At 46.7% G+C, this 17656-nt stretch overlaps 3 protein-coding genes and 1 non-coding gene across 7 annotated transcripts in view; 2 read left to right on the forward strand and 2 right to left on the reverse strand.

The window, feature by feature from the left end:
- The window catches only part of arid4a (AT rich interactive domain 4A (RBP1-like)), a 32040-nt gene extending 23605 nt beyond the window's left edge, over positions 1 to 8435 (forward strand). Inside the window, exons 19-25 of the mRNA XM_040136894.1 lie at positions 1652 to 1859; positions 2582 to 2644; positions 2736 to 4469; positions 5336 to 5440; positions 5857 to 6012; positions 6785 to 6931; positions 7753 to 8435. Coding sequence (XP_039992828.1) covers positions 1652 to 1859; positions 2582 to 2644; positions 2736 to 4469; positions 5336 to 5440; positions 5857 to 6012; positions 6785 to 6931; positions 7753 to 7856 — 2517 coding nt within the window. The 3' untranslated portion in view covers positions 7857 to 8435. The remainder of the gene's footprint in view (positions 1 to 1651; positions 1860 to 2581; positions 2645 to 2735; positions 4470 to 5335; positions 5441 to 5856; positions 6013 to 6784; positions 6932 to 7752) is intronic.
- Positions 8436 to 10999: 2564 nt separating this feature from the next.
- On the reverse strand, positions 11000 to 15060 carry timm9 (translocase of inner mitochondrial membrane 9 homolog). 4 transcript variants are annotated; one of them, XM_040136465.1, is made up of 4 exons: positions 13743 to 13806; positions 13216 to 13270; positions 12400 to 12495; positions 11000 to 11517 (listed from the first exon to the last, which is right to left on the reverse strand). In XM_040136465.1, exons 2-4 carry the CDS (start codon positions 13252 to 13254, stop codon positions 11383 to 11385), a joined length of 270 nt encoding a protein of 89 aa, XP_039992399.1. In that variant the 5' UTR covers positions 13255 to 13270; positions 13743 to 13806; the 3' UTR covers positions 11000 to 11382. The 4 variants fall into 4 exon arrangements, with proteins under 4 accessions (XP_039992399.1, XP_039992398.1, XP_039992397.1 ...); XM_040136464.1 differs by lacking the exon at positions 13743 to 13806 and adding an exon at positions 14871 to 14898 and having other exon boundaries at positions 11001 to 11517; XM_040136463.1 differs by lacking the exon at positions 13743 to 13806 and adding an exon at positions 14903 to 15060 and having other exon boundaries at positions 11013 to 11517.
- On the reverse strand, positions 11663 to 11748 carry LOC120795993. The gene has a single exon (XR_005708323.1). It is a non-coding gene; the product is annotated as a small nucleolar RNA SNORD53/SNORD92 (small nucleolar RNA).
- A 70-nt stretch (positions 15061 to 15130) lies between the features above and the next one.
- Positions 15131 to 17656, forward strand: part of kiaa0586 (KIAA0586 ortholog) — a 56588-nt gene continuing 54062 nt past the window's right edge. Inside the window, exons 1-3 of the mRNA XM_040137447.1 lie at positions 15131 to 16295; positions 16409 to 16467; positions 17347 to 17437. Of these exons, the coding sequence (XP_039993381.1) occupies positions 15938 to 16295; positions 16409 to 16467; positions 17347 to 17437 (508 nt within the window). The 5' untranslated portion in view covers positions 15131 to 15937. The remainder of the gene's footprint in view (positions 16296 to 16408; positions 16468 to 17346; positions 17438 to 17656) is intronic.

Consider the following 17656-nt stretch of genomic DNA (forward strand, 5'->3'; position numbering starts at 1 on the left):
TAATTGTGACACATTTCACTTATCAAAACGACTACCACGGGACCCCTGACTGAAAACGTATCTGCAATCTGTGAAACGTGACGCTGCCACTATTTATGATCTCTGTGTCAGCAGTTCTCACCAAATCACTTTGGTGAAATCGGTCCCCAAATCACAATAAAAACCACTTGCTAAAGCATGAGCGACCAGCTGGAAAAGCGCCGACAGCCACTGTGAACACTACCTCAGTTGTCACCCACCTGACCTGTAGGTGGGAGTCACAAGCAGAAAAGGTTAGGAATCACCCATCGAAGGCTGCAACTAACAATTTTATTAGCAATTAATCTGCTGATTAACTTTCTCATTTTGTTTTTTTCTGACCAACAGACCCAAAGATATTCAGGTTACTGTGTATGACGAAGAAAAGCATAAATCCTCACATTTGAGAAGGAACCAGCTAATATTTGACACTTCTGCTTAAAAAAGGGAAAAAGTCCCTTTTAACAGGAAGAAAACCTCCGACAGAACCAGACTCAGGGTGGACGGCCGAGAGAGAGACCAGGAACAGCTGTGTGTAGATTCTGTTGTATTCCAGCACTGTCAGACTGGCTGTTTATAATTATAATAATAATTACGGAGTTCAAATAATGGCGTTGCAGTTCGTTGTAGAGAGGAATGCACAGACCTGTACATTGGATAAACAGAAAACAACGGCTTCACACCTGCATGGCACAACAGAGGCGCGCCAACTCCTCAGGTCAGGACTCCGTAGTCCACCTACATCTGCTCACTCAGTTGAGGACAGCAATGTACACATTTTGGCCAGAGAGAACCGATGCTTTGAAAGAGGAGTGAAAGAAGATATCTGACCTGTCACTTATCAACCACTTACAGTGCGGTCCTGAGATCCCTCCCCAGGCATCTTAACACCCGTTCAAACTGAAGAAGCCTGTCAGATGAGGGATCCAAGTCCAATTGACTTTGTATAACACTTGGAAACACCATGACTTGCGTGTCTGAGAATCTTCACAAACATATTTCTGTCCTTACTCAGGCTGCAGCATTTTGGGTCAGTCAGAGGCTTCTCACAGAATTATTGTGACATCCTGATAAGGAATTACAGTAGTCCAGTTTACAGGTAAAAAAACGCATGGACTAGTTTTGCGCAGGTGGAGGGAGGCTGTCGTAGAGTATTATTTTTATGTGTGAGTCAAAAGACATGTCCTTGTTGAAAATGACCCCAAGGTTCCTTACAGTAGAACTGGAGGCCAAGGTGACACAATCCAAAGTGACAAAAATCTTGGCAACCACCTTGAACAGCATTAATTTACTTAAAACCTAGTAACCACCTTGTAACATTATCTCTGTAAACAGGCAGCAAGATATTCACCACACAAGCTTAAAACTGAAACCAAACTCCTGGGACACACAGCAAGCAGTAGGCACCCTAAAATTTCTGGAGCAATTTTCCAGATTTCGATCGATTCCTTCCTTCCAGGCAGCCACTCGGTGTCATATCATTTCTGTAAAATCGGCTTGCGGAGAGATAATGCTCTGCTGTTAACATGTCTGCTTTTGTTTTTATTAAGGATGAGTTCTTGCTGCGTGGTGATGCAGTTATGAACAAACTATTGTGAAAACTTGTCCTCACTGCCATCTGTCTCCCCGGCAGAGCAAAGACGAGGTGGAGAAAGAGAGAGATAAAGATGAAGAGAAGCCGGCGTTGAAGCCAACGGGAGCGAAGCGTGGTCGTCCTCAGATCAGAACCACACCAACCGGCTCGGCCGGCCGCAGCGTCTCCAAAACACCGAGCAACGAGGGACGATCCAACGGCAAGGGCAGCAGGACGGAGATATCGTCCAACATGGCCAATGGAGACAGTAAGACACACTGAAACTAAAGAAACTTGATTCACATGTGACCAAACAGGTGGCATTTTATTCTTTGTCTGCAGGTGACTAATTTCTATTATTTCAGTTTAGGGTTTAAACTGCACCTCCATGGCTGCAAACTTGTCGCCCTGTAGCCTAGTTCACTGTTTTGAATGAAAGTGTGTTATTCAGGCTGCTGACAAAGGCAGGACAGGTGCGTGTTTGTGAGGGTGTGTTAGGAAAGGTGTGTACGTCTTTGAAATGAAACACTTGGGTGCGTTTCATCTGTTACATCTTTGGGACTTTTTCCGATATAAACACCGACCTTATCAGGACCCGTGTTCCTCATGGGGACCGAAGCCCGGTCCAAATGAGGCAAAGCGTCCTTTCCAACGTCTTGTCTAAGGCTAGGGTTTGGGTTGGGCTGTCCACAATGAATGGAAGACAATTCAGTGTCCTAACAAGGATAGTTGCACAATTGTGTCACTGTGGACCAAGCTCTGTTACCGTGTGTTACTGACGGTAATCACTAGAGGTGCTGGCTGTGCCGACGTGCTGCGGTAAGCTTATTGTCTCATTTCCGGTTACTGGTAGGGTGTTTTGCTGCTCTGTGTGTGTGTGTGTGTGTGTGTGTGTGTGTGTGTGTGTGTGTGTGTGTGTGTGTGTGTGTGTGTGTGTTTGCACATGTGTGCGTCCTCCTGCCTGTCCTCTGATGTGTCTCCTCTCTGCAGACACTCCTCGCAGGAGAACCAGGAGAATGTCGGGCGTGTACGACTCAGACAGAGGGTCCAACGGTGAGAACGACATTACTGCTTCATCCTGTTTCTGCTACTGATCCAGTTTAATTAGTTCAGTTACTTACCAATCTGACCCCTCTCCCTGCAGAGGATTCTGGGAACTCATCAGACGACAGCGAATCAGAAGACCCCCCTGATAAAAAGCCGTTGCCATGGCGAGGGAGGACTGAAGCCCCACACTGCCAGGAGGAGGAGGAGGAGGAGGAGGAGGAGGAGGAACCGGAGGAGGTGAAGGAGGAGGAGGAGACGAGCGAGGTCGCTAACATCGCGACACCTGCCCACAACTCTGCCGCCACGGAAACGACAAGTCAGCCGCCTGCTGCTGCCGCGCCGCCGTGTCCCAGCATACCTCAGGAGAAAGCTGACAAAATGCTGAGCCAATCAGAGAAGGAGGAGGCGGAGCTGGGGGAGGAGCCCGCAGAAGAATCTGCCGTGGTGCCCGTTCACCTGGATAAGGAGAACAAATCGTCTCCGGTGCAGAAAACGACATCTCCTGGACAGGAAGCGCTTGCCAAAATGTCTCCCAGCAGGACGTCTCCTTCCCCCGACAAGATCAACAAAATGTCTCCTGCTGCTGCAGATAAACACAAGATGTCTCCTGAGAAGCAGCAGCAGCAGCAGCAGCAGCAGCAGCAGCAGCAGGTGTCCTCCCCTTTACCTCCTGCAGAGGAGGAGGACAGGTGCACTCCTCTGTCCTCCCCCAGGCTCAAAGGTCGCAGGGCAAACCTCAGGGAGACGGGCTCTGAAACTCCGCCCAGAATCCCCCTCTGCACGCCCAGCCCCAACCCCACCCCTGCCCCCGCCGCCAGCCCCTCCCACTCGGCGGCACTGTCGTCTCCTCCTCGCGGTGTCCTAAAGAGACAGGACGAGCCCATGGTGGTCCTTCGCTGCCTCCCCACCGAGCACCTCCCTCCTGAGTCTACCGCAGTGGACTCCGACACCGACTCTGCCACTGAGGAGGAGCAGGAGGAGGAGCAGGAGCAGGAGCAGGAGGAGGAGGAGGAGGAGGAGGAGGAAGAACAAGAAGAGGAGGAGGAGGAGGAGGAAGAGGAAGAAGAGGAGGAGGCTGGGTTACCTGAGGTGAGGTGCAGCTTGGCACTCAAACGAAAAGCAGCAGAGCAGAGAGCAGCGGACAAGAAGCTCCGCCCCGACAAGAGGCAGGAGGAGGCCACCTCCCCCAAAACTCCCGTCCCCATACCCAAGACAGCAGCCGGAGCTTCCCCCAAAACCCTCCCCTCACCGCTCCGCCCAGAGAGGAGGAGTGAGGGGGTGATGAAGACAGAAGACTGGCCCTGTCCAGCAGATGAGACGCAGAGGGAGGTGTCAGTGGAGCATTTGACAGGTGGAGCCACGAAGGAGCCAGAAGTGCATGCTGGGACCCCTCCCCTTGCTCCGGAGGCTCAGGGCCCCTCCCCCGCGGAGGAGCTGGAGCCGCAGATCGGCCCTGAGGCGCTGGTCTGCCATGAGGTGGACCTGGATGACCCCGACGAGAAGGAGAAGCCCGTCTCCTCCTCAGAGCACCTCCTTCTGCTGATGAGGGAGCAGCAACAAGCTCCGCCCCCGCTGCCTCTCCACCTCCACGCCTCCCTCCCCTCCCCCCACACCCCTCACCTCCCCCAGGCTCAGGTGAGGCCCTTCCTCCTGGCCGCCGCTCCCAGCTCCACCCCCTGCCCCGAGGAGCTCCACCCGACGAGGAGCGCTGCCGAGGAGGAGAGAGGAGCAGCGAGCGGGGAGCACGAGGGAGACTCCAGTCCTGGGTTTGATGGCAGCGCCTCCTCCTCCTCCACCTCCCTGCTGTCACTGCAGGAGAACAAGGACAGAGGTAAGACCACAGACCGGTACGAGGTGTGAACGGACTGAGCGGACCGAAGGAGGCTGTCGTTAAAAACGCCTCGTCGCTCGTTGCGTCGCAGTTTAGTTCTAACTGGGCTGACGGCCGATTCAGGAAACGAGCTCGCTGTGACCGAGTGGGTGAGTTAATAACGTAACGTAAAAACGTGAGTGATAAGATTGAAAAATCTGTAGATGAGAAAAAAAGTAAAACAGGTTGAGTGTCGAGTTAAGTTACTTCACGTTTTCTGAGAGTAAATGCATCATCAAATTCTCTCTCCTCCAGCATGTTTAAAAATGAAACGGCTCAGCTTTTAAGGCGTTAACGGCGTTTACTGCGTTTTTCCACCGGCATTTAACAGGTGAGGGAGGGGTCAGAGCATCAGAGAAACGAGCTACATCTGAGCAGAAAAGGTCATTTTGACACGCAGTGCATGTGGTGGTGGGAAAATCAAATGCCAACAAGAATTCGTGCGATTACGTGCACAGCACAAAAAGTAGTGTGGAGCGACCTTCTGTGACTAAGACTATCGTGTGCGCCACGAGGTTTTCAGGTGAAATCCTCTGAAGGATGTTTTTACATAATTTTGAATGTACGCCGCCGGTGGACGGTCTCGCTTCTGAGCTCCGTATGAACGGTGTGGCGGCAACAAACCGGTAGAAAGCTCTCTTTTCCTCCTCTGGTAGTCCTGAGATCGGCACGTTCCACACTGCGAAGACCTGACGAGACCAGACCCGGACCAGCCTGATCTTAGTCTTTTAAGATGATGAAACGGGGCCCGGCACTCACCCGGTCCCCCGATTGGTTCGCTGTTGTTGCAGCGAGTGAGTAACCTGTCTGACCTCTGACCCTTTCAGGTCAGAAGAGGGTGATGGACTGTAACTCCAGCCCGTCGGCCAAAAAGCAGAAACGCAACCAGAAACGACCAAACACGCCGGGGAAGGTGGAGAAGAACGGAGCAGGTGAGCGGGCAGTGTGTGATGTCAGAGGTCACCAACAGGTCACACGCTGTTCAGGTGTTGCTGCAGACATTGCGGTTACACGGGAACATTTACGAAAGAAACAACTGTAATTTTGATCCGGAAGCTTCATCCTTAAACGTTCACTGGCTTGCTCCGGAGCTTTCGACCTCCTCGCATGGTCATCTTTAGCGGCTGAAATCTTTTTTTTTTTTTTTTTTACAGTGATCTTTAACGTCTGTGAATCAGTTTCAGCCTGTCTGTTTTTAATTTGAAAGCCCTTTGAGCCGACAGGTGACGTCTGGTTGGCGTAATATTCCGGTTCTGTCCACACTGCTCATGTTGACACAAGTTAAATTGAACTCAGACCTGTTACAGTCTGATTAAACTTGTCTCCCTCTGCCCCCCCAACCCCTCAGGCCACAGCAGTGACAGCGAGGACCAGTCTCGTCTGTCGTCTCTGTCTAAGTCTCAGAAGACTCGCTGTCCTGGTTTGTCGTCTCCGTCTTCTCACAGTAAAGACAAACAGAACTTCCCCTCCCCTCAACGCACATACAAGTGGACCTTCCAGCTCGGTAAACGCGACTTCTAACTTTTAAGTTTAATGTCGATGGACAGAAAATGAATCGGCAGCTTTCTGATTATCAATTGTGATTGTTTTAGTCATTATTTAAGCAAAAATGTCAAACTATCTGGTTCCAACTTCAAAAATGGGAGAATTTAATGTTTTTTGGGGGGTTTTTTGTTTTCTTTTGCTGATATACGACGTATTATGTCTTTGTGTTTTGAATATTGACAAGACATTTGAAGCTGTACTCTTGGTATTTGCAGGTCTTAAAAAGTCTTAAAATGCAGCGGTTTCCTCAAAGAAAAGGTTGCTTCTAAAATGTTTCTCTCTCTCCAGTCCTCATATGTGGACCTTAGATAAACAGCTGGGAAGTATGAAAAAATGTGACATGTCAGTACATTTCTCAACTTGTTGAATTCAGCTGATATCTTTCAAGCTTTTGTCAGTATGACAGTGAAACAAGTATTAAATTGCATTCTGTGTGGTATTACAATGTCTCACATTTAACCCGGTGAACCTGCAGAAACCCTGAGACAAAAGGATTAATAGAAAAAATAATGGGCAGCTGTAGTTTAATGTGATTGTAGAGGCTTAGAGGGATTTAAAAGTGTTGAAACTTCCATTTAGTTTTTGTCTGTTGCAGCAGAAACGTGCTTGATTTTTACCCGCGAGGATGCAGTGATGTGTTGGTCTGAATGGGGTGAGAGAGAATTATGAATGCAGAAATAACCTCTTCCTCCTCCTCCTCCTCTCCTCTTCTTCCTCCTCCTCCTCCTCAGATGAGTTGGACAGCATGTCGAGCACAGAAAGGATCTCCTTCCTGCAGGAGAAGCTGCAGGAGATCAGGAAGTACTACATGACGCTGAAATCAGAGGTCGCCTCCATCGACAGACGCAGGAAGAGACTAAAAAAGAAGGAGAGAGAAGGTAGGAGCTGCAGCGAGCATGCTGGGAAATGGGACCACAGTCCGTCAGATAGTTTCAGGGTTGTTGTTTTTGGGTTTTTTTTCTCTCAAATGTATTAAATAATAATAGGAGGAAAGTGACAGGATCCTGTCTGTAGCAGACATGGACATTCAGCAGGACAAAGACTAAAGCCTCCCCTGGGGGGGCACTGCAGAGCTGCAAGGGGGGGGGGTACTGTGTTAGGTGAATTAGAGTCAAACACAGGAAACACGTGTTGATGTGATTCAGTGTGACGTCCACTTCCTGAGGACATCGTCATCTCTGAAGTCCCTCCACAATAAAGCTCCAGAAAGCCACTTAGAAACCAGAGAAAAAGAGGCTGCAGAACTTCATTCAGAATCTTCCTGTTTTTAAGTTTCCTTCAGCGTCACAGTGACCCAGTGAACGTTGTCTGAACGTCAACGGCTACACTGAGAACAGGAGCTGTTGATATCTAATTCAAGAGACGCTTAATAGGGACAGTTTGACTGAATGGAAACAGATATAAACAAAAAAAACCAAAAAAACGGGGCTCAGAGAGGAGAGTAGTACCGACCTGATACTGACAGTACAACAGAACATTTCATGAGCTTTTTCTTGACTCTGTGCCCAATGTCAGGGAGTGTTTAACGCAGTGGAGTTGGAATAATGGCTGGTTTCATCTCTAAACGAGACTTTAAACTTGCGCCACTGTCAGAGCTTCCTGTGGTGTGTTACAGAGATGGCACCGCTAACACGAGAAGGGAAGAGCATGTCTATCGGCGCACGCGCTGAGATGTTCATAAAATCTTTGTCTGTTCCAGTGTCGAACACGACGGCGTCGACCTCGTCGGGCTCCTCAGACACAGGTATGAGTCCGTCCTCGGCCTCGCCCACTCAGAACACGGTCGCCGTGGAGTGCAGGTGATGACACGCCCACCCAGGCCCCGCCCGCCCACCTCCTTCCGCTCGACCCCGCCCCCTCCAGCCGCTGACTCCGCCCGCTCCGCCAGCTCTAAGGGCACGATGGGAAAAAAAGTTTAAACCTCCCTCCAGGTGAGAGTTCGTCGACTGAGGCGGTGGCTAAAGGGAACACGCGTCACTCCTCTAAATATGGCCGTGGGTGGGGGGGGGTTGCTCCCACCTGACCTTAGCTGCATCCCCTCACCTATGGACTTACTTCCTGTTCAAGGGGACGAACGTGACAGAAAAATCAGCTCACCATCTGTTCAGCCGCCACAGAGCACTTCTCTTTTCACCTCCTCCCTCCCTCCCTCCCTCCGGTGCGTCCTCAGTACTTCTGCTCAGTGTCTGCTAATTTCATAATAAAGTGGGGGGGTGTCAGAGGTCACCTGTGTTGAGTGTTTCCAGCAGCAGCACAGCTCATTATGCAAATTATTTTCTGTCTTTTTTTGAATTTTTTTAAGAAAACAGAAAATATTATTTAGAAAAAAAAAAAAAAAGGTTTCCCAACTTCCTGCTGTGAGTGTTTTTTGGTCTTTTTATATGGAATCAGAGCTTTTATTTTGGTAAAAACAAACAAAAAATTCCAAAAAGTTTCTGACGTCACAGCGAGAGAGAAGATGTAACGTTTGTACAGATGAACTTTATTGTTTCTGTGTAAAATAATTCAAATGAAGTTTCTTTTTTTTTTTTTTCTTTTTTTTAGTGTGTGTCGGGTTCAGTATGGAAGCTTGTTACTGCCAGGAAAAGAAAAAGATGAAATGTAGAAATGATAAAAGCAAATAATACGCATGGAAGGTCAAAAATACGTGTTAGTGAATCTCATAATTCTGATTAAAAAGGTCTCGACTTTGACTGAGTATGTTGGAATTACAGCGTTTTATTTCAGAGTTGATTGATTAAACATTATAATTTTGACCTAGTATCTGATCATTTTGATTTACAATCCGACACTTGTGAATCTGTAAATCTCATGATTTCTTCATTTTAAAAAAAGTCATAATAGCGACTCAGTAAATTGAAATTCTGACCTAATCTCATAATTTTGACTAAAAGTTTCAAAGTTTGACTTGGTCCCATAATTGTGACTCAGGAAATGTTCATTTGACTTTATTTGATCTTGACTTAAAAAATACAATTTCCACTTTGACTTTTTAAGTTGAAATAATGACTTTTTATCACATAATTCTGACTTGAAATGTTATGGTTTTGACGCCAACTCATAATTCTGGTTAAAAAAGTTATAATTTCAGTTTACAGCCTTATGATTTATGTAGTACGGTGACTTTTTTATCATGTTTTTGATTCAAAACGTGTCATTTTGACTCGTTAGATCTCGTTATTTTCTAACTTGTGACTTCTTCTCCTAATTTGACGTTTTTCTAAACGATAAGTTTGACTGATTTGGTGTCATAAGTTTGATTTAAAGTTATTTTAAATTTTGATTTTGAGTCATAGATTTGACTTTATGTAAGATTTGACTCAGGAAGTCATTTTTACTGAGTCACAGTGATGAATCAAAGTGCTTTGGACCGAAGAATTTCGACTTCCATCAGCATATTTATTTTCATCATTTCTGACACTTTATCAGTTAATTTTTCTTCTGGCCGAGTTGATCTTTCATATGTTGGGTCTCTGAGTTCAGTACTGACGCCGGCGCCCCCCCTCCCCTTCTTCTTCTCTGGTTTTTCCTCTGTGTTCGCGGCTCGGACAGACGGCTGATTTCAGCTCCTGAACATTTCTTTGTTTTGTACATAAAAAGCTCTGAGTAAAGAAGAGAATAAAACCACACCATGTATTTGAGAACTACATTTTACACACCTGTAAAGAATGATTTATAATATTTTTTAAGAGAAGACTGTTTGTACTGTTGTATTATGAACTCCTCAGTTTTTGTTCTTTGTTTTTTTTTGTTTTTTTTTTTCTATGTGGTGTTTTGCTAGCTGCGGTTTAGAGAGCGACGACTGTAAATACAGAAACACACACTTCCTCCTGAAAACAGAAGCTAAGCCATGCTGAAACTGTGTGCACAATAAACAGAGCTCTCTGTTTCTAATAAAGTTTTTAAATATGTTTCCACTCTGCAGCTGCGTCTCATTTCAGAGTCCCGACCCCGATCCGCCTCCCAAACTGAGACCGTTTCACCTCACAGAGACCTGCAGTAACGGTGCGTTCAGGTGCCCCGGTAACTTGAGAAGCGAGTCGCTTCCCTGTTCATCCTCAGGAAGTTTCCCCAGAAATGAGACTGGGTCATGCTTTTATTTTGAATTTCCTGGTCGTGTTGAGTTCACTCCAGTTTAGTTGGTTACGATTTTGTATTGTTATAGAATCTGTCCAGCAGAATATCAAGTAATTAAAATCAGCTCCTCGTTTAGCAGCTGCAACGTGAATGCATCAATAATTAAGATCCATTCGTATCGTTTCTATTACTCTGCATGATGAGTACTTTTACTTCTGGTACTCTGAGTACATTTTGATGATACTACTCGTGTATTTTTATTAAAGTTAAAGATCTGATCATTAATACATCTGGATTTATTTAATATTCTGTGCAAAAAAAAAATCAAAGTTATTAGTTTCAGGACTAATTACAACTGAATTACCTTCATTGTTACATGGTGACCTCAGCTTTAATCAGCCACATGACCGCAAATGTGTGTGTGTGTGTGGCCTTTATTATATAATGGTGAATCTGATTTTATATGTAAAATCAAAGTCACCAGCGAGTGCCGTAAAAAGTACATTTTCCTCTGAACTGCAGTAGAATAGAAAAGTACAACAATTAGTGGCTGGAAAATTAATCGTCAGCTCTTCTGATCAGTTTAAGGAAAAATGCCAGAAATGTGAAAGATTTGCTGCTGTGACGCAGTAAAGTGAGTATTCAGGGTTTCTGACCGTTAATCGGACAGAACAAGACGTGTCATGATGTCACCTGGTGCTGCAGGAAGTCGTGATGGTTCGCGGACTAAAGGATCAATCAAGAAAAGAGTTGGCAGACTAATAATGAAAAAAATCACCAGTTGCAGCTCTAATGGAAATACTCAGTACCAGTATTTGAGTAAAGGTACTTTCCACTACTATTAAAACCTTAAAGTAACTAGCAGTAAATTTCCAGACATGGGGAAGGAAGAAGACATCAGAGGTTCGTCATGTTTAATTTAAAAAAAAAAAAAAAAAGCATTTCAACTTCACATCAACATAAAACAAGAAAAGCCAACATTAAAGGACCATTCCACAGTTTTTGTCCACATCAGTCTGATCTTGTCTTCTACTACATTACCCATGATGCTTTGACACAGAACAGCTGACGGATCTTGTGTTTTAACTGTTTTCCGTTCAGCAGCACGTTTGAGCTGTTTCACACAGACTGATGACTGAACGCTCAGAGTCTTTATTCATCTGCCGCAGTGACACTGGACCTGCTGAACCGGGATCAGTCCGGCTCCGCTCGGCCCGCCTGGGCCACGTTGCCCGTCCCGTTCGGTCCTGGTTCAGCGAGGTTGTCCCAGCAGTCCGGCTTTAGCAGCCAGGGCCTCATTCTGCTGGATGTGGTACTCCTGAAACCTCATGGAGATCCGCTGAGTCATCTTCAGATACTTCTGCAGACAGGACTCGGAGCAGCTGGACTGAAAGGACAAGCAGACCGACGTGGAACAGCTGAGTCAGAAAACATCTGGTTCTTTGCTAGAAGCGGGACGATCCCGTTGGCCTGTCGCTGGACCCGACAGCTGGTTTAAGACTGACATGAAAAATGAGCAACCTGGCAGGGGATTGGTCAGACAGCCAAGAGAAGATGTGACATCACACGACATCGTCAGCTCACTGAGCGAAACCTTTTCTCTGCATCATCACTCCTCCCCGGCAGCCAATCGCCACGCCTGCAGTGTCTTTACGGCCCAATCGCGTGTTAGCTCGACGGCGCTGCCCCTGAAATACCTGCGGCCTGATCCCTCACTGGTGACTGACTGCTTTATGCTTGTGGTCGGTGTGTTTCATTGCCGCCTGTTCTAACTGCGCTGCAGCGCCGCAGCTGCTCTGCTGTTTCTCTGCTTAAGAACCAAAAGTAAAAGCAACGTGAGACTTTAACTTATTTTAATGCCCCGAGTACATAAATGCACACGATGCCTTTTCCCTGATGTCCACGTTTGCCGGTTGTCTGTCTTCTTGCTTGACTTTGCTGACGGCGGAGCTATTTACGGCATCGGTCTTCAGCTAAAAAACTCAAATCTCAGACGCCTGAGCGTCCTCGAACACAACAAGGAGAGTTTTAAAGAAGGTCCCTGATGTTAAACTGGTTTGAGTTTTTTTTTTAAACCTAAAATGAGAACGTAATTTTGACTAAATCGAAACCTGGAAACACAGACTGTCAGGAATAAAAGGGAAATAAAAACATGTAAAAACTGATGGAGGTTTTGAATACGATCGGCAGCGAAGCAACATTTACAGAATGTGCTTTCAAAGGACTAATATTTTCGCTTTTAGAGCCTTTTGTTTGTTTGGTTTTTTACCTCCTCTGGCTTCACGTCTCTGGTGGTGAAGTCTTTGACGCAGTCCATGAAGCAGTTCTCCGTCACCTTGTTGTAGGTCCCCAGGAACTCCTTGAACTGAAACAGAGGGAGACGGACGTCAGGACACGTGGGAACTCGCTTCACAGCAGCACGATCCACCGCTCTCTCACCAGCTGCGGGGTTTTGGGACGAAAGTCTCCGGCCTCCGACTTTACATCTCGTGGTTATTTACATTCACCTGTTACAGTTTGTGGAACTGAACCGTGGAGAATAAAACGTGTCAAACATTCCCTTCAAGTCCTCAACATGAAATAAAAGACATTATGAAATACTCATAATATATAGATCAACAACATCCAGTTTGTGGAGTAGTTTCAGTTATTGGAACCGAATTCATTGAATTTTATTTCATCATTTTCCCAGTAACTGACGTTAATGCTTCGCATTCATTTTATTCAATAATCATTTTTCAAATGTTCAAATGTCCTTTGCCATAAGTATCTTTTTTCCAAACTCTTCTGGCAAAGAAAAAAACGCCTCAAACCATTACAGGTCTAATATTAAAACGTTTCCACACGACCAGACCTGTGATACATGTTGTCGAGTTGTGCATTTACATCGTACATTGGAATCCGAATCGACTTTTGATCCAGTTTAGAGCCTCGTTTTTACCAGACACGCTCTTAACGACAGACGTGATGTGGTGTGAACTGGCAGCGTGTTGGAACCGGACTGGACCAGCACACCAACTGGTCCTGTGGATCGGAGGTGTTTTGTTTTGATTAAAACTAAAACCAAACCTAAAAAACGTCTCACCTGTTTGATCTGGTCGGACTCGGACACCTGGACCGCCATGATTCAGAATCAGTCTCTGTGAAGAACAAACAGCTCGGATCAGCGCTACTGCCAGACTCCCTTCAGAAATCTGCCATTTTAAGATTCCCTCTCTTATTCACATTCCCGTCCTCTAACAAAACTTCAGAGCTTTTTCTGCATCTTCACACAGATCAGTGCCGCTCTTTTAAACCTCTCTTTAAACAGTTTCCAGGAATTTTAACCCGCTCTCCTTTAAACTGGGTTTTGTTATTGTTCAGTTTTGTCTCGGTCTCAGCTGAGACGATGTTTTACTGTTTGAGTGATTCTGGACACGTAATTTGGTCCAACAACTAAGGAGACACTGAAATCTGCTCCTTCAGTCACCGGACAAACCTGTTAAGGGACGAATTAAAATCTCCCAAATGAGAAGGATTATTTCTCCATTATCAATGATTAGTTCTTCTGCTCCCGGCGGCTCGGCGAGCTAAGAGCTAACCGGGTTAGCTTCGCGCTCCCGTGATTTTTACCGGGTTTTGTCGTAGATTTCGTCCCTCAGACGCCTGAACCGCAGGCTACAGACAGTAACTGCGGGTTAAAATCTAAATTATAACCAGAACACGTTGCTTTAATCTGACCTGAGGTCGGCGTTGGATGTGAAAATCCTCCTTCCAGCGGACCGAAGGACATGTGCCGGGAAACTGAGCCGCAGATTCAAACTACTTAAAAACGTTTAGTCACTTTCAAAAATCGACAAGAGAAAATCTGCAGGAGACCGAGTTCAAATGTCAAGATTAAATATTAAATGATTATCGACGTGGTTTTAATCCAAATCTCTAAAAAAAGACAAAAACTTGTGACGAAAGTTTGACCTCTGTGTCGAGCAGTGCGCAACTGATGAGACCGTCCCGTGTGCTACAAGAGCGTAGAGACGTTCCTACCTTTCAAAAGTTCCTAAATTAATAATCGTATTTTCAATTATAATGAATTATCACAATAATTATAATAATTACCATAAACATCAACTTATACCCTTTTAGGAAAACTGTCTTTGAAATTCAATCCGTGCCCGCGTACAACGCTGTGGAGGAGTCACGTAAATAGTTACACAGCATCCATTCACTGAACAGTTAAAAGAGGAATTATTAAAAGATTATACAAAATAAAGACGAATCAATAGTTTAAAAATGGATCAAACGACGTGGTCGCGGATTGTTTTACGCTGTTTTATATGAATCATCTGTGCGGAGATCGTTGGGGCATTTTCTGCTTCAAGCTTGACTCATTTATTCCAAACGAGTCCGTTCTAATGAGCAGATAAACGCTGCTGGTTAATATTCTGTCACTAAACTAATCATTTCAGCTCTAGCGTACTGCTTGGCTGGACAGCGGGGGCCAGCGGGGCCAGCGGGGGCCAGCGGGGGCCCCGGGGCCCCTGCTTAGGGCTGAGGTTGAATCCCTTATACACGTGTGGGGTCAAGACGCCCGAGTGACCCGTTTCTGAAGCGAAAACCCGTTTGGCTCCGGGTAAACGGAGGTTTTCAGCGGTTTTTCTGTGGTGGACGGTCCCTGTCCTCTGTGGTGGACACGGGGACCCACTTCATCTGTTCTTATATGAAATCCCCGTCACTGGACATTTGTCCACATCAAAGTCAGACCTAAGATCCAGTCCGAGTCAGGCGGCTCCTACCTTGGGGGAACAGGAAGTGTCCCACGTGATTATTAACCCGCCGGGTTCTGGTCCAAGGAGTTCTCCTGGTTTCGCACGCGCGCGGTTACCTGGAGACGTTTGTTGACCGGTGACGTCACCTGGCGGCTGCTGCGCCGGGGCTCACTTTGGACCCGCGCGTCCCGCTCACGTGCTGCGTGGCTTCGGGAAACCGGCGGCCGAACTACAAGTCCGGTCCCGCGCAGTCGCAGACTCGAGATGGGTGGAAACACGTCGGCGGCGCGATGCGGACCAGTTCACGCCGCCACCAACTTCGGCCCCAGAAACAAACTCAGCGGACGGGGCCGTTGCCCTGAATGCAGGACCCCGTTCCTACCGGGACAGGTGCAGCTAGGTAGTTCAGCCTTATTTAGACCGCTCGCTCACACCAGCAGACCGGAACCGAGAGGGTCAGAGGTGTTCGGGGAGGACCGCTTTAAAGTCCCCCGAGCCTCCGGTCTGAAGCTGTGCTGCAGTTCGGTCCAGTAGCGAGGTGTCACTGGAAACCAGTCTGGCCCAGGTTGAACAAACTCAGCTTCGGTACGAGGATCCGGTTTGAATGCTTCGTTGTTTCCGAAGTACGGACGATGCTGGACCTGCCTTGAGGAGACGGCTTGTACCGGTACTCTGGATTTTTGGTGTCCCGACTTTAGAGGCGGAGTGAGACATCGCTGCCTGTAGTTGTTTAAATCTCTGGGCCGAAGCGGAACCGGAAGGGCTGTTTTGTTGTCAGCAACTGTTGATGTTTCCACATTTGTCGCGTTTCCACTTTAGTTTCTCTCTCTTACTCTCCGGACATCTCTTCTTGTTCTCACTAGAATTTATTTTGCTTTCTAAACTCCATGTTTCCGCTCTGACTCCCGCCACTCGCCGAGTTTTAACGGTCCCGCTGCTGTTTGATGCCGGAGCGGGAAGTTTGAACGAGGCTAGCTGCCGTTAGCCAGCATGCTAACGGTGCGCTGATAGTCAACAAAACAATTTAAATTAAATTAAACAAGATTAATTAGAACCGGGCCGATGTTCCGTCAACCCGCCTCCAGCTCTTACACACCCCGGGATCCACCCAGTGATCTCAGTCCGGATCAGTCCTCCTGCAGCTCGGACACTGGGGACGTTTTAATCCGCTCCACCAGGATTCTCCTCCCGGACTGCAGACGCGAAGCTGGACCAGGACCCGAACCGGTCCAGATAACCATCCAGAAGCTGCGTGACCCAGCCCCCGTCCATCCTCTTCCTCAGCGGCGGCCGAAACCCCGACAGAAGCCGGACACCGGTGCTCCTCCGCGGGCAGTGGCAGACGGTCAGCCCGGTAAGAGCCCCGGCAGGTGTCACGGAAACACCGGTGACCTGAGCTATCCGGACCCGACAGGAGGCAGTTAGGCTGAGTTTAAACAGCAAAAATACAAATTTAACTACATTATGTTGTGTTGTGTTTTAAAATGACCTCCGTTTCAGTTTGAGGGTTTCTTGGTCTTTGTGTTTGTGCAGACCGAAGGACGCTGAAGGAACCAGGACGGACCAAAGAGAACCGAGAACCCGCCGGAAGTGTGAGTCTTCTTCTGGTGCAGCAGCATCACGGTTCTGTTTTTTCCCCACGAGAAGAAGAAGAAGACGACGACGACCCAGACCCGCATCGTCCAAACCTGTTCTCTGGTCAATTTGTCTTGTGATTGACTCGGAGCTGAAACGATCCATCAATTCATCGATTAGTCAGTGGACAGAAAAATAATCAGCAACTACTTTGATAATCGTTTCATTGTTTTTCAAGTTAAAAGGACCAAATGTTCTGTGATTCCAGCGTCTTCATTTGAGGATTTGCTGCTTTTCTTTATCGTATTTTATTGTAGGCTGGATAGTTTTGGTTTTTTGGATACTTGAAGACGCCATCTTCAGCTCTGCGAGGCCGTCGCCGGCGTTGTTTGACAATTTGTTTGACATTTCAGAGACCAAACGCTCAGATGTAATTATAAGACGTCAGACTCTAAGTTGTTAAAGCGAACAACTCAGACACCGAATAAAAACGGGGACGTAGCTTCATGAATAGGACCTTAACTCTGTCTCAGATTCACAGATGTGGATCCTAACTGACTGACAGTAAAGATGAAGAGCTGCTTCGCTGACACCAGGTCTAAAAAGGTCCAGTTTCCCAGGTTGAAACAAACAGGGTCTGTCAATGTCTAAAGAATAAGTTTGGTCCTTATGGTTCAAGAGACACACTATAGCGAAAAATGGGATTTTTACCCCAAATGTAAGAATGCAAAATGTCTCACCTCAGCCAGAGTAGTTTCCCTGCAGGGCCACAGGTGATGTATTAACGTACCTACCTGCCCACACCAACACAAACCAGACACACGTGAAGTAAGATACTGAATCGGAAGAAAACCGGATCAGCTTGACTCTGACGTGTCTGTGTTGTTTTCTTCCAGCTGCCTCCAACTGCAGAGTCGAACCCAGACGGGAAGCTCTCTGCTGGGACACAGAGTGACCGGCAGTCTGGTGAGAGAACCAGCTCTATCGGTCAGTCAATCAGTCAATCAATAATCACTATCAGAACAAACAAAGTGTGATCAAACATTCCTGAGAAGCTGGGAAACGTACCCATTTTAAAACCTATATTTACGTATCATTTTTTAAAAGTAATTTTATTTTACTTGTTGTGCTTTTATTTTAAGTCGATTTAATGCGATTCTGAATATATATTATTGTAATTGTGATATAAGTTATTGATACGTAGAA

This window comes from Xiphias gladius, chromosome 10 (genome assembly GCF_016859285.1).
Source record: "Xiphias gladius isolate SHS-SW01 ecotype Sanya breed wild chromosome 10, ASM1685928v1, whole genome shotgun sequence".
NCBI classification, from domain to species: Eukaryota; Metazoa; Chordata; class Actinopteri; order Istiophoriformes; family Xiphiidae; genus Xiphias; species Xiphias gladius.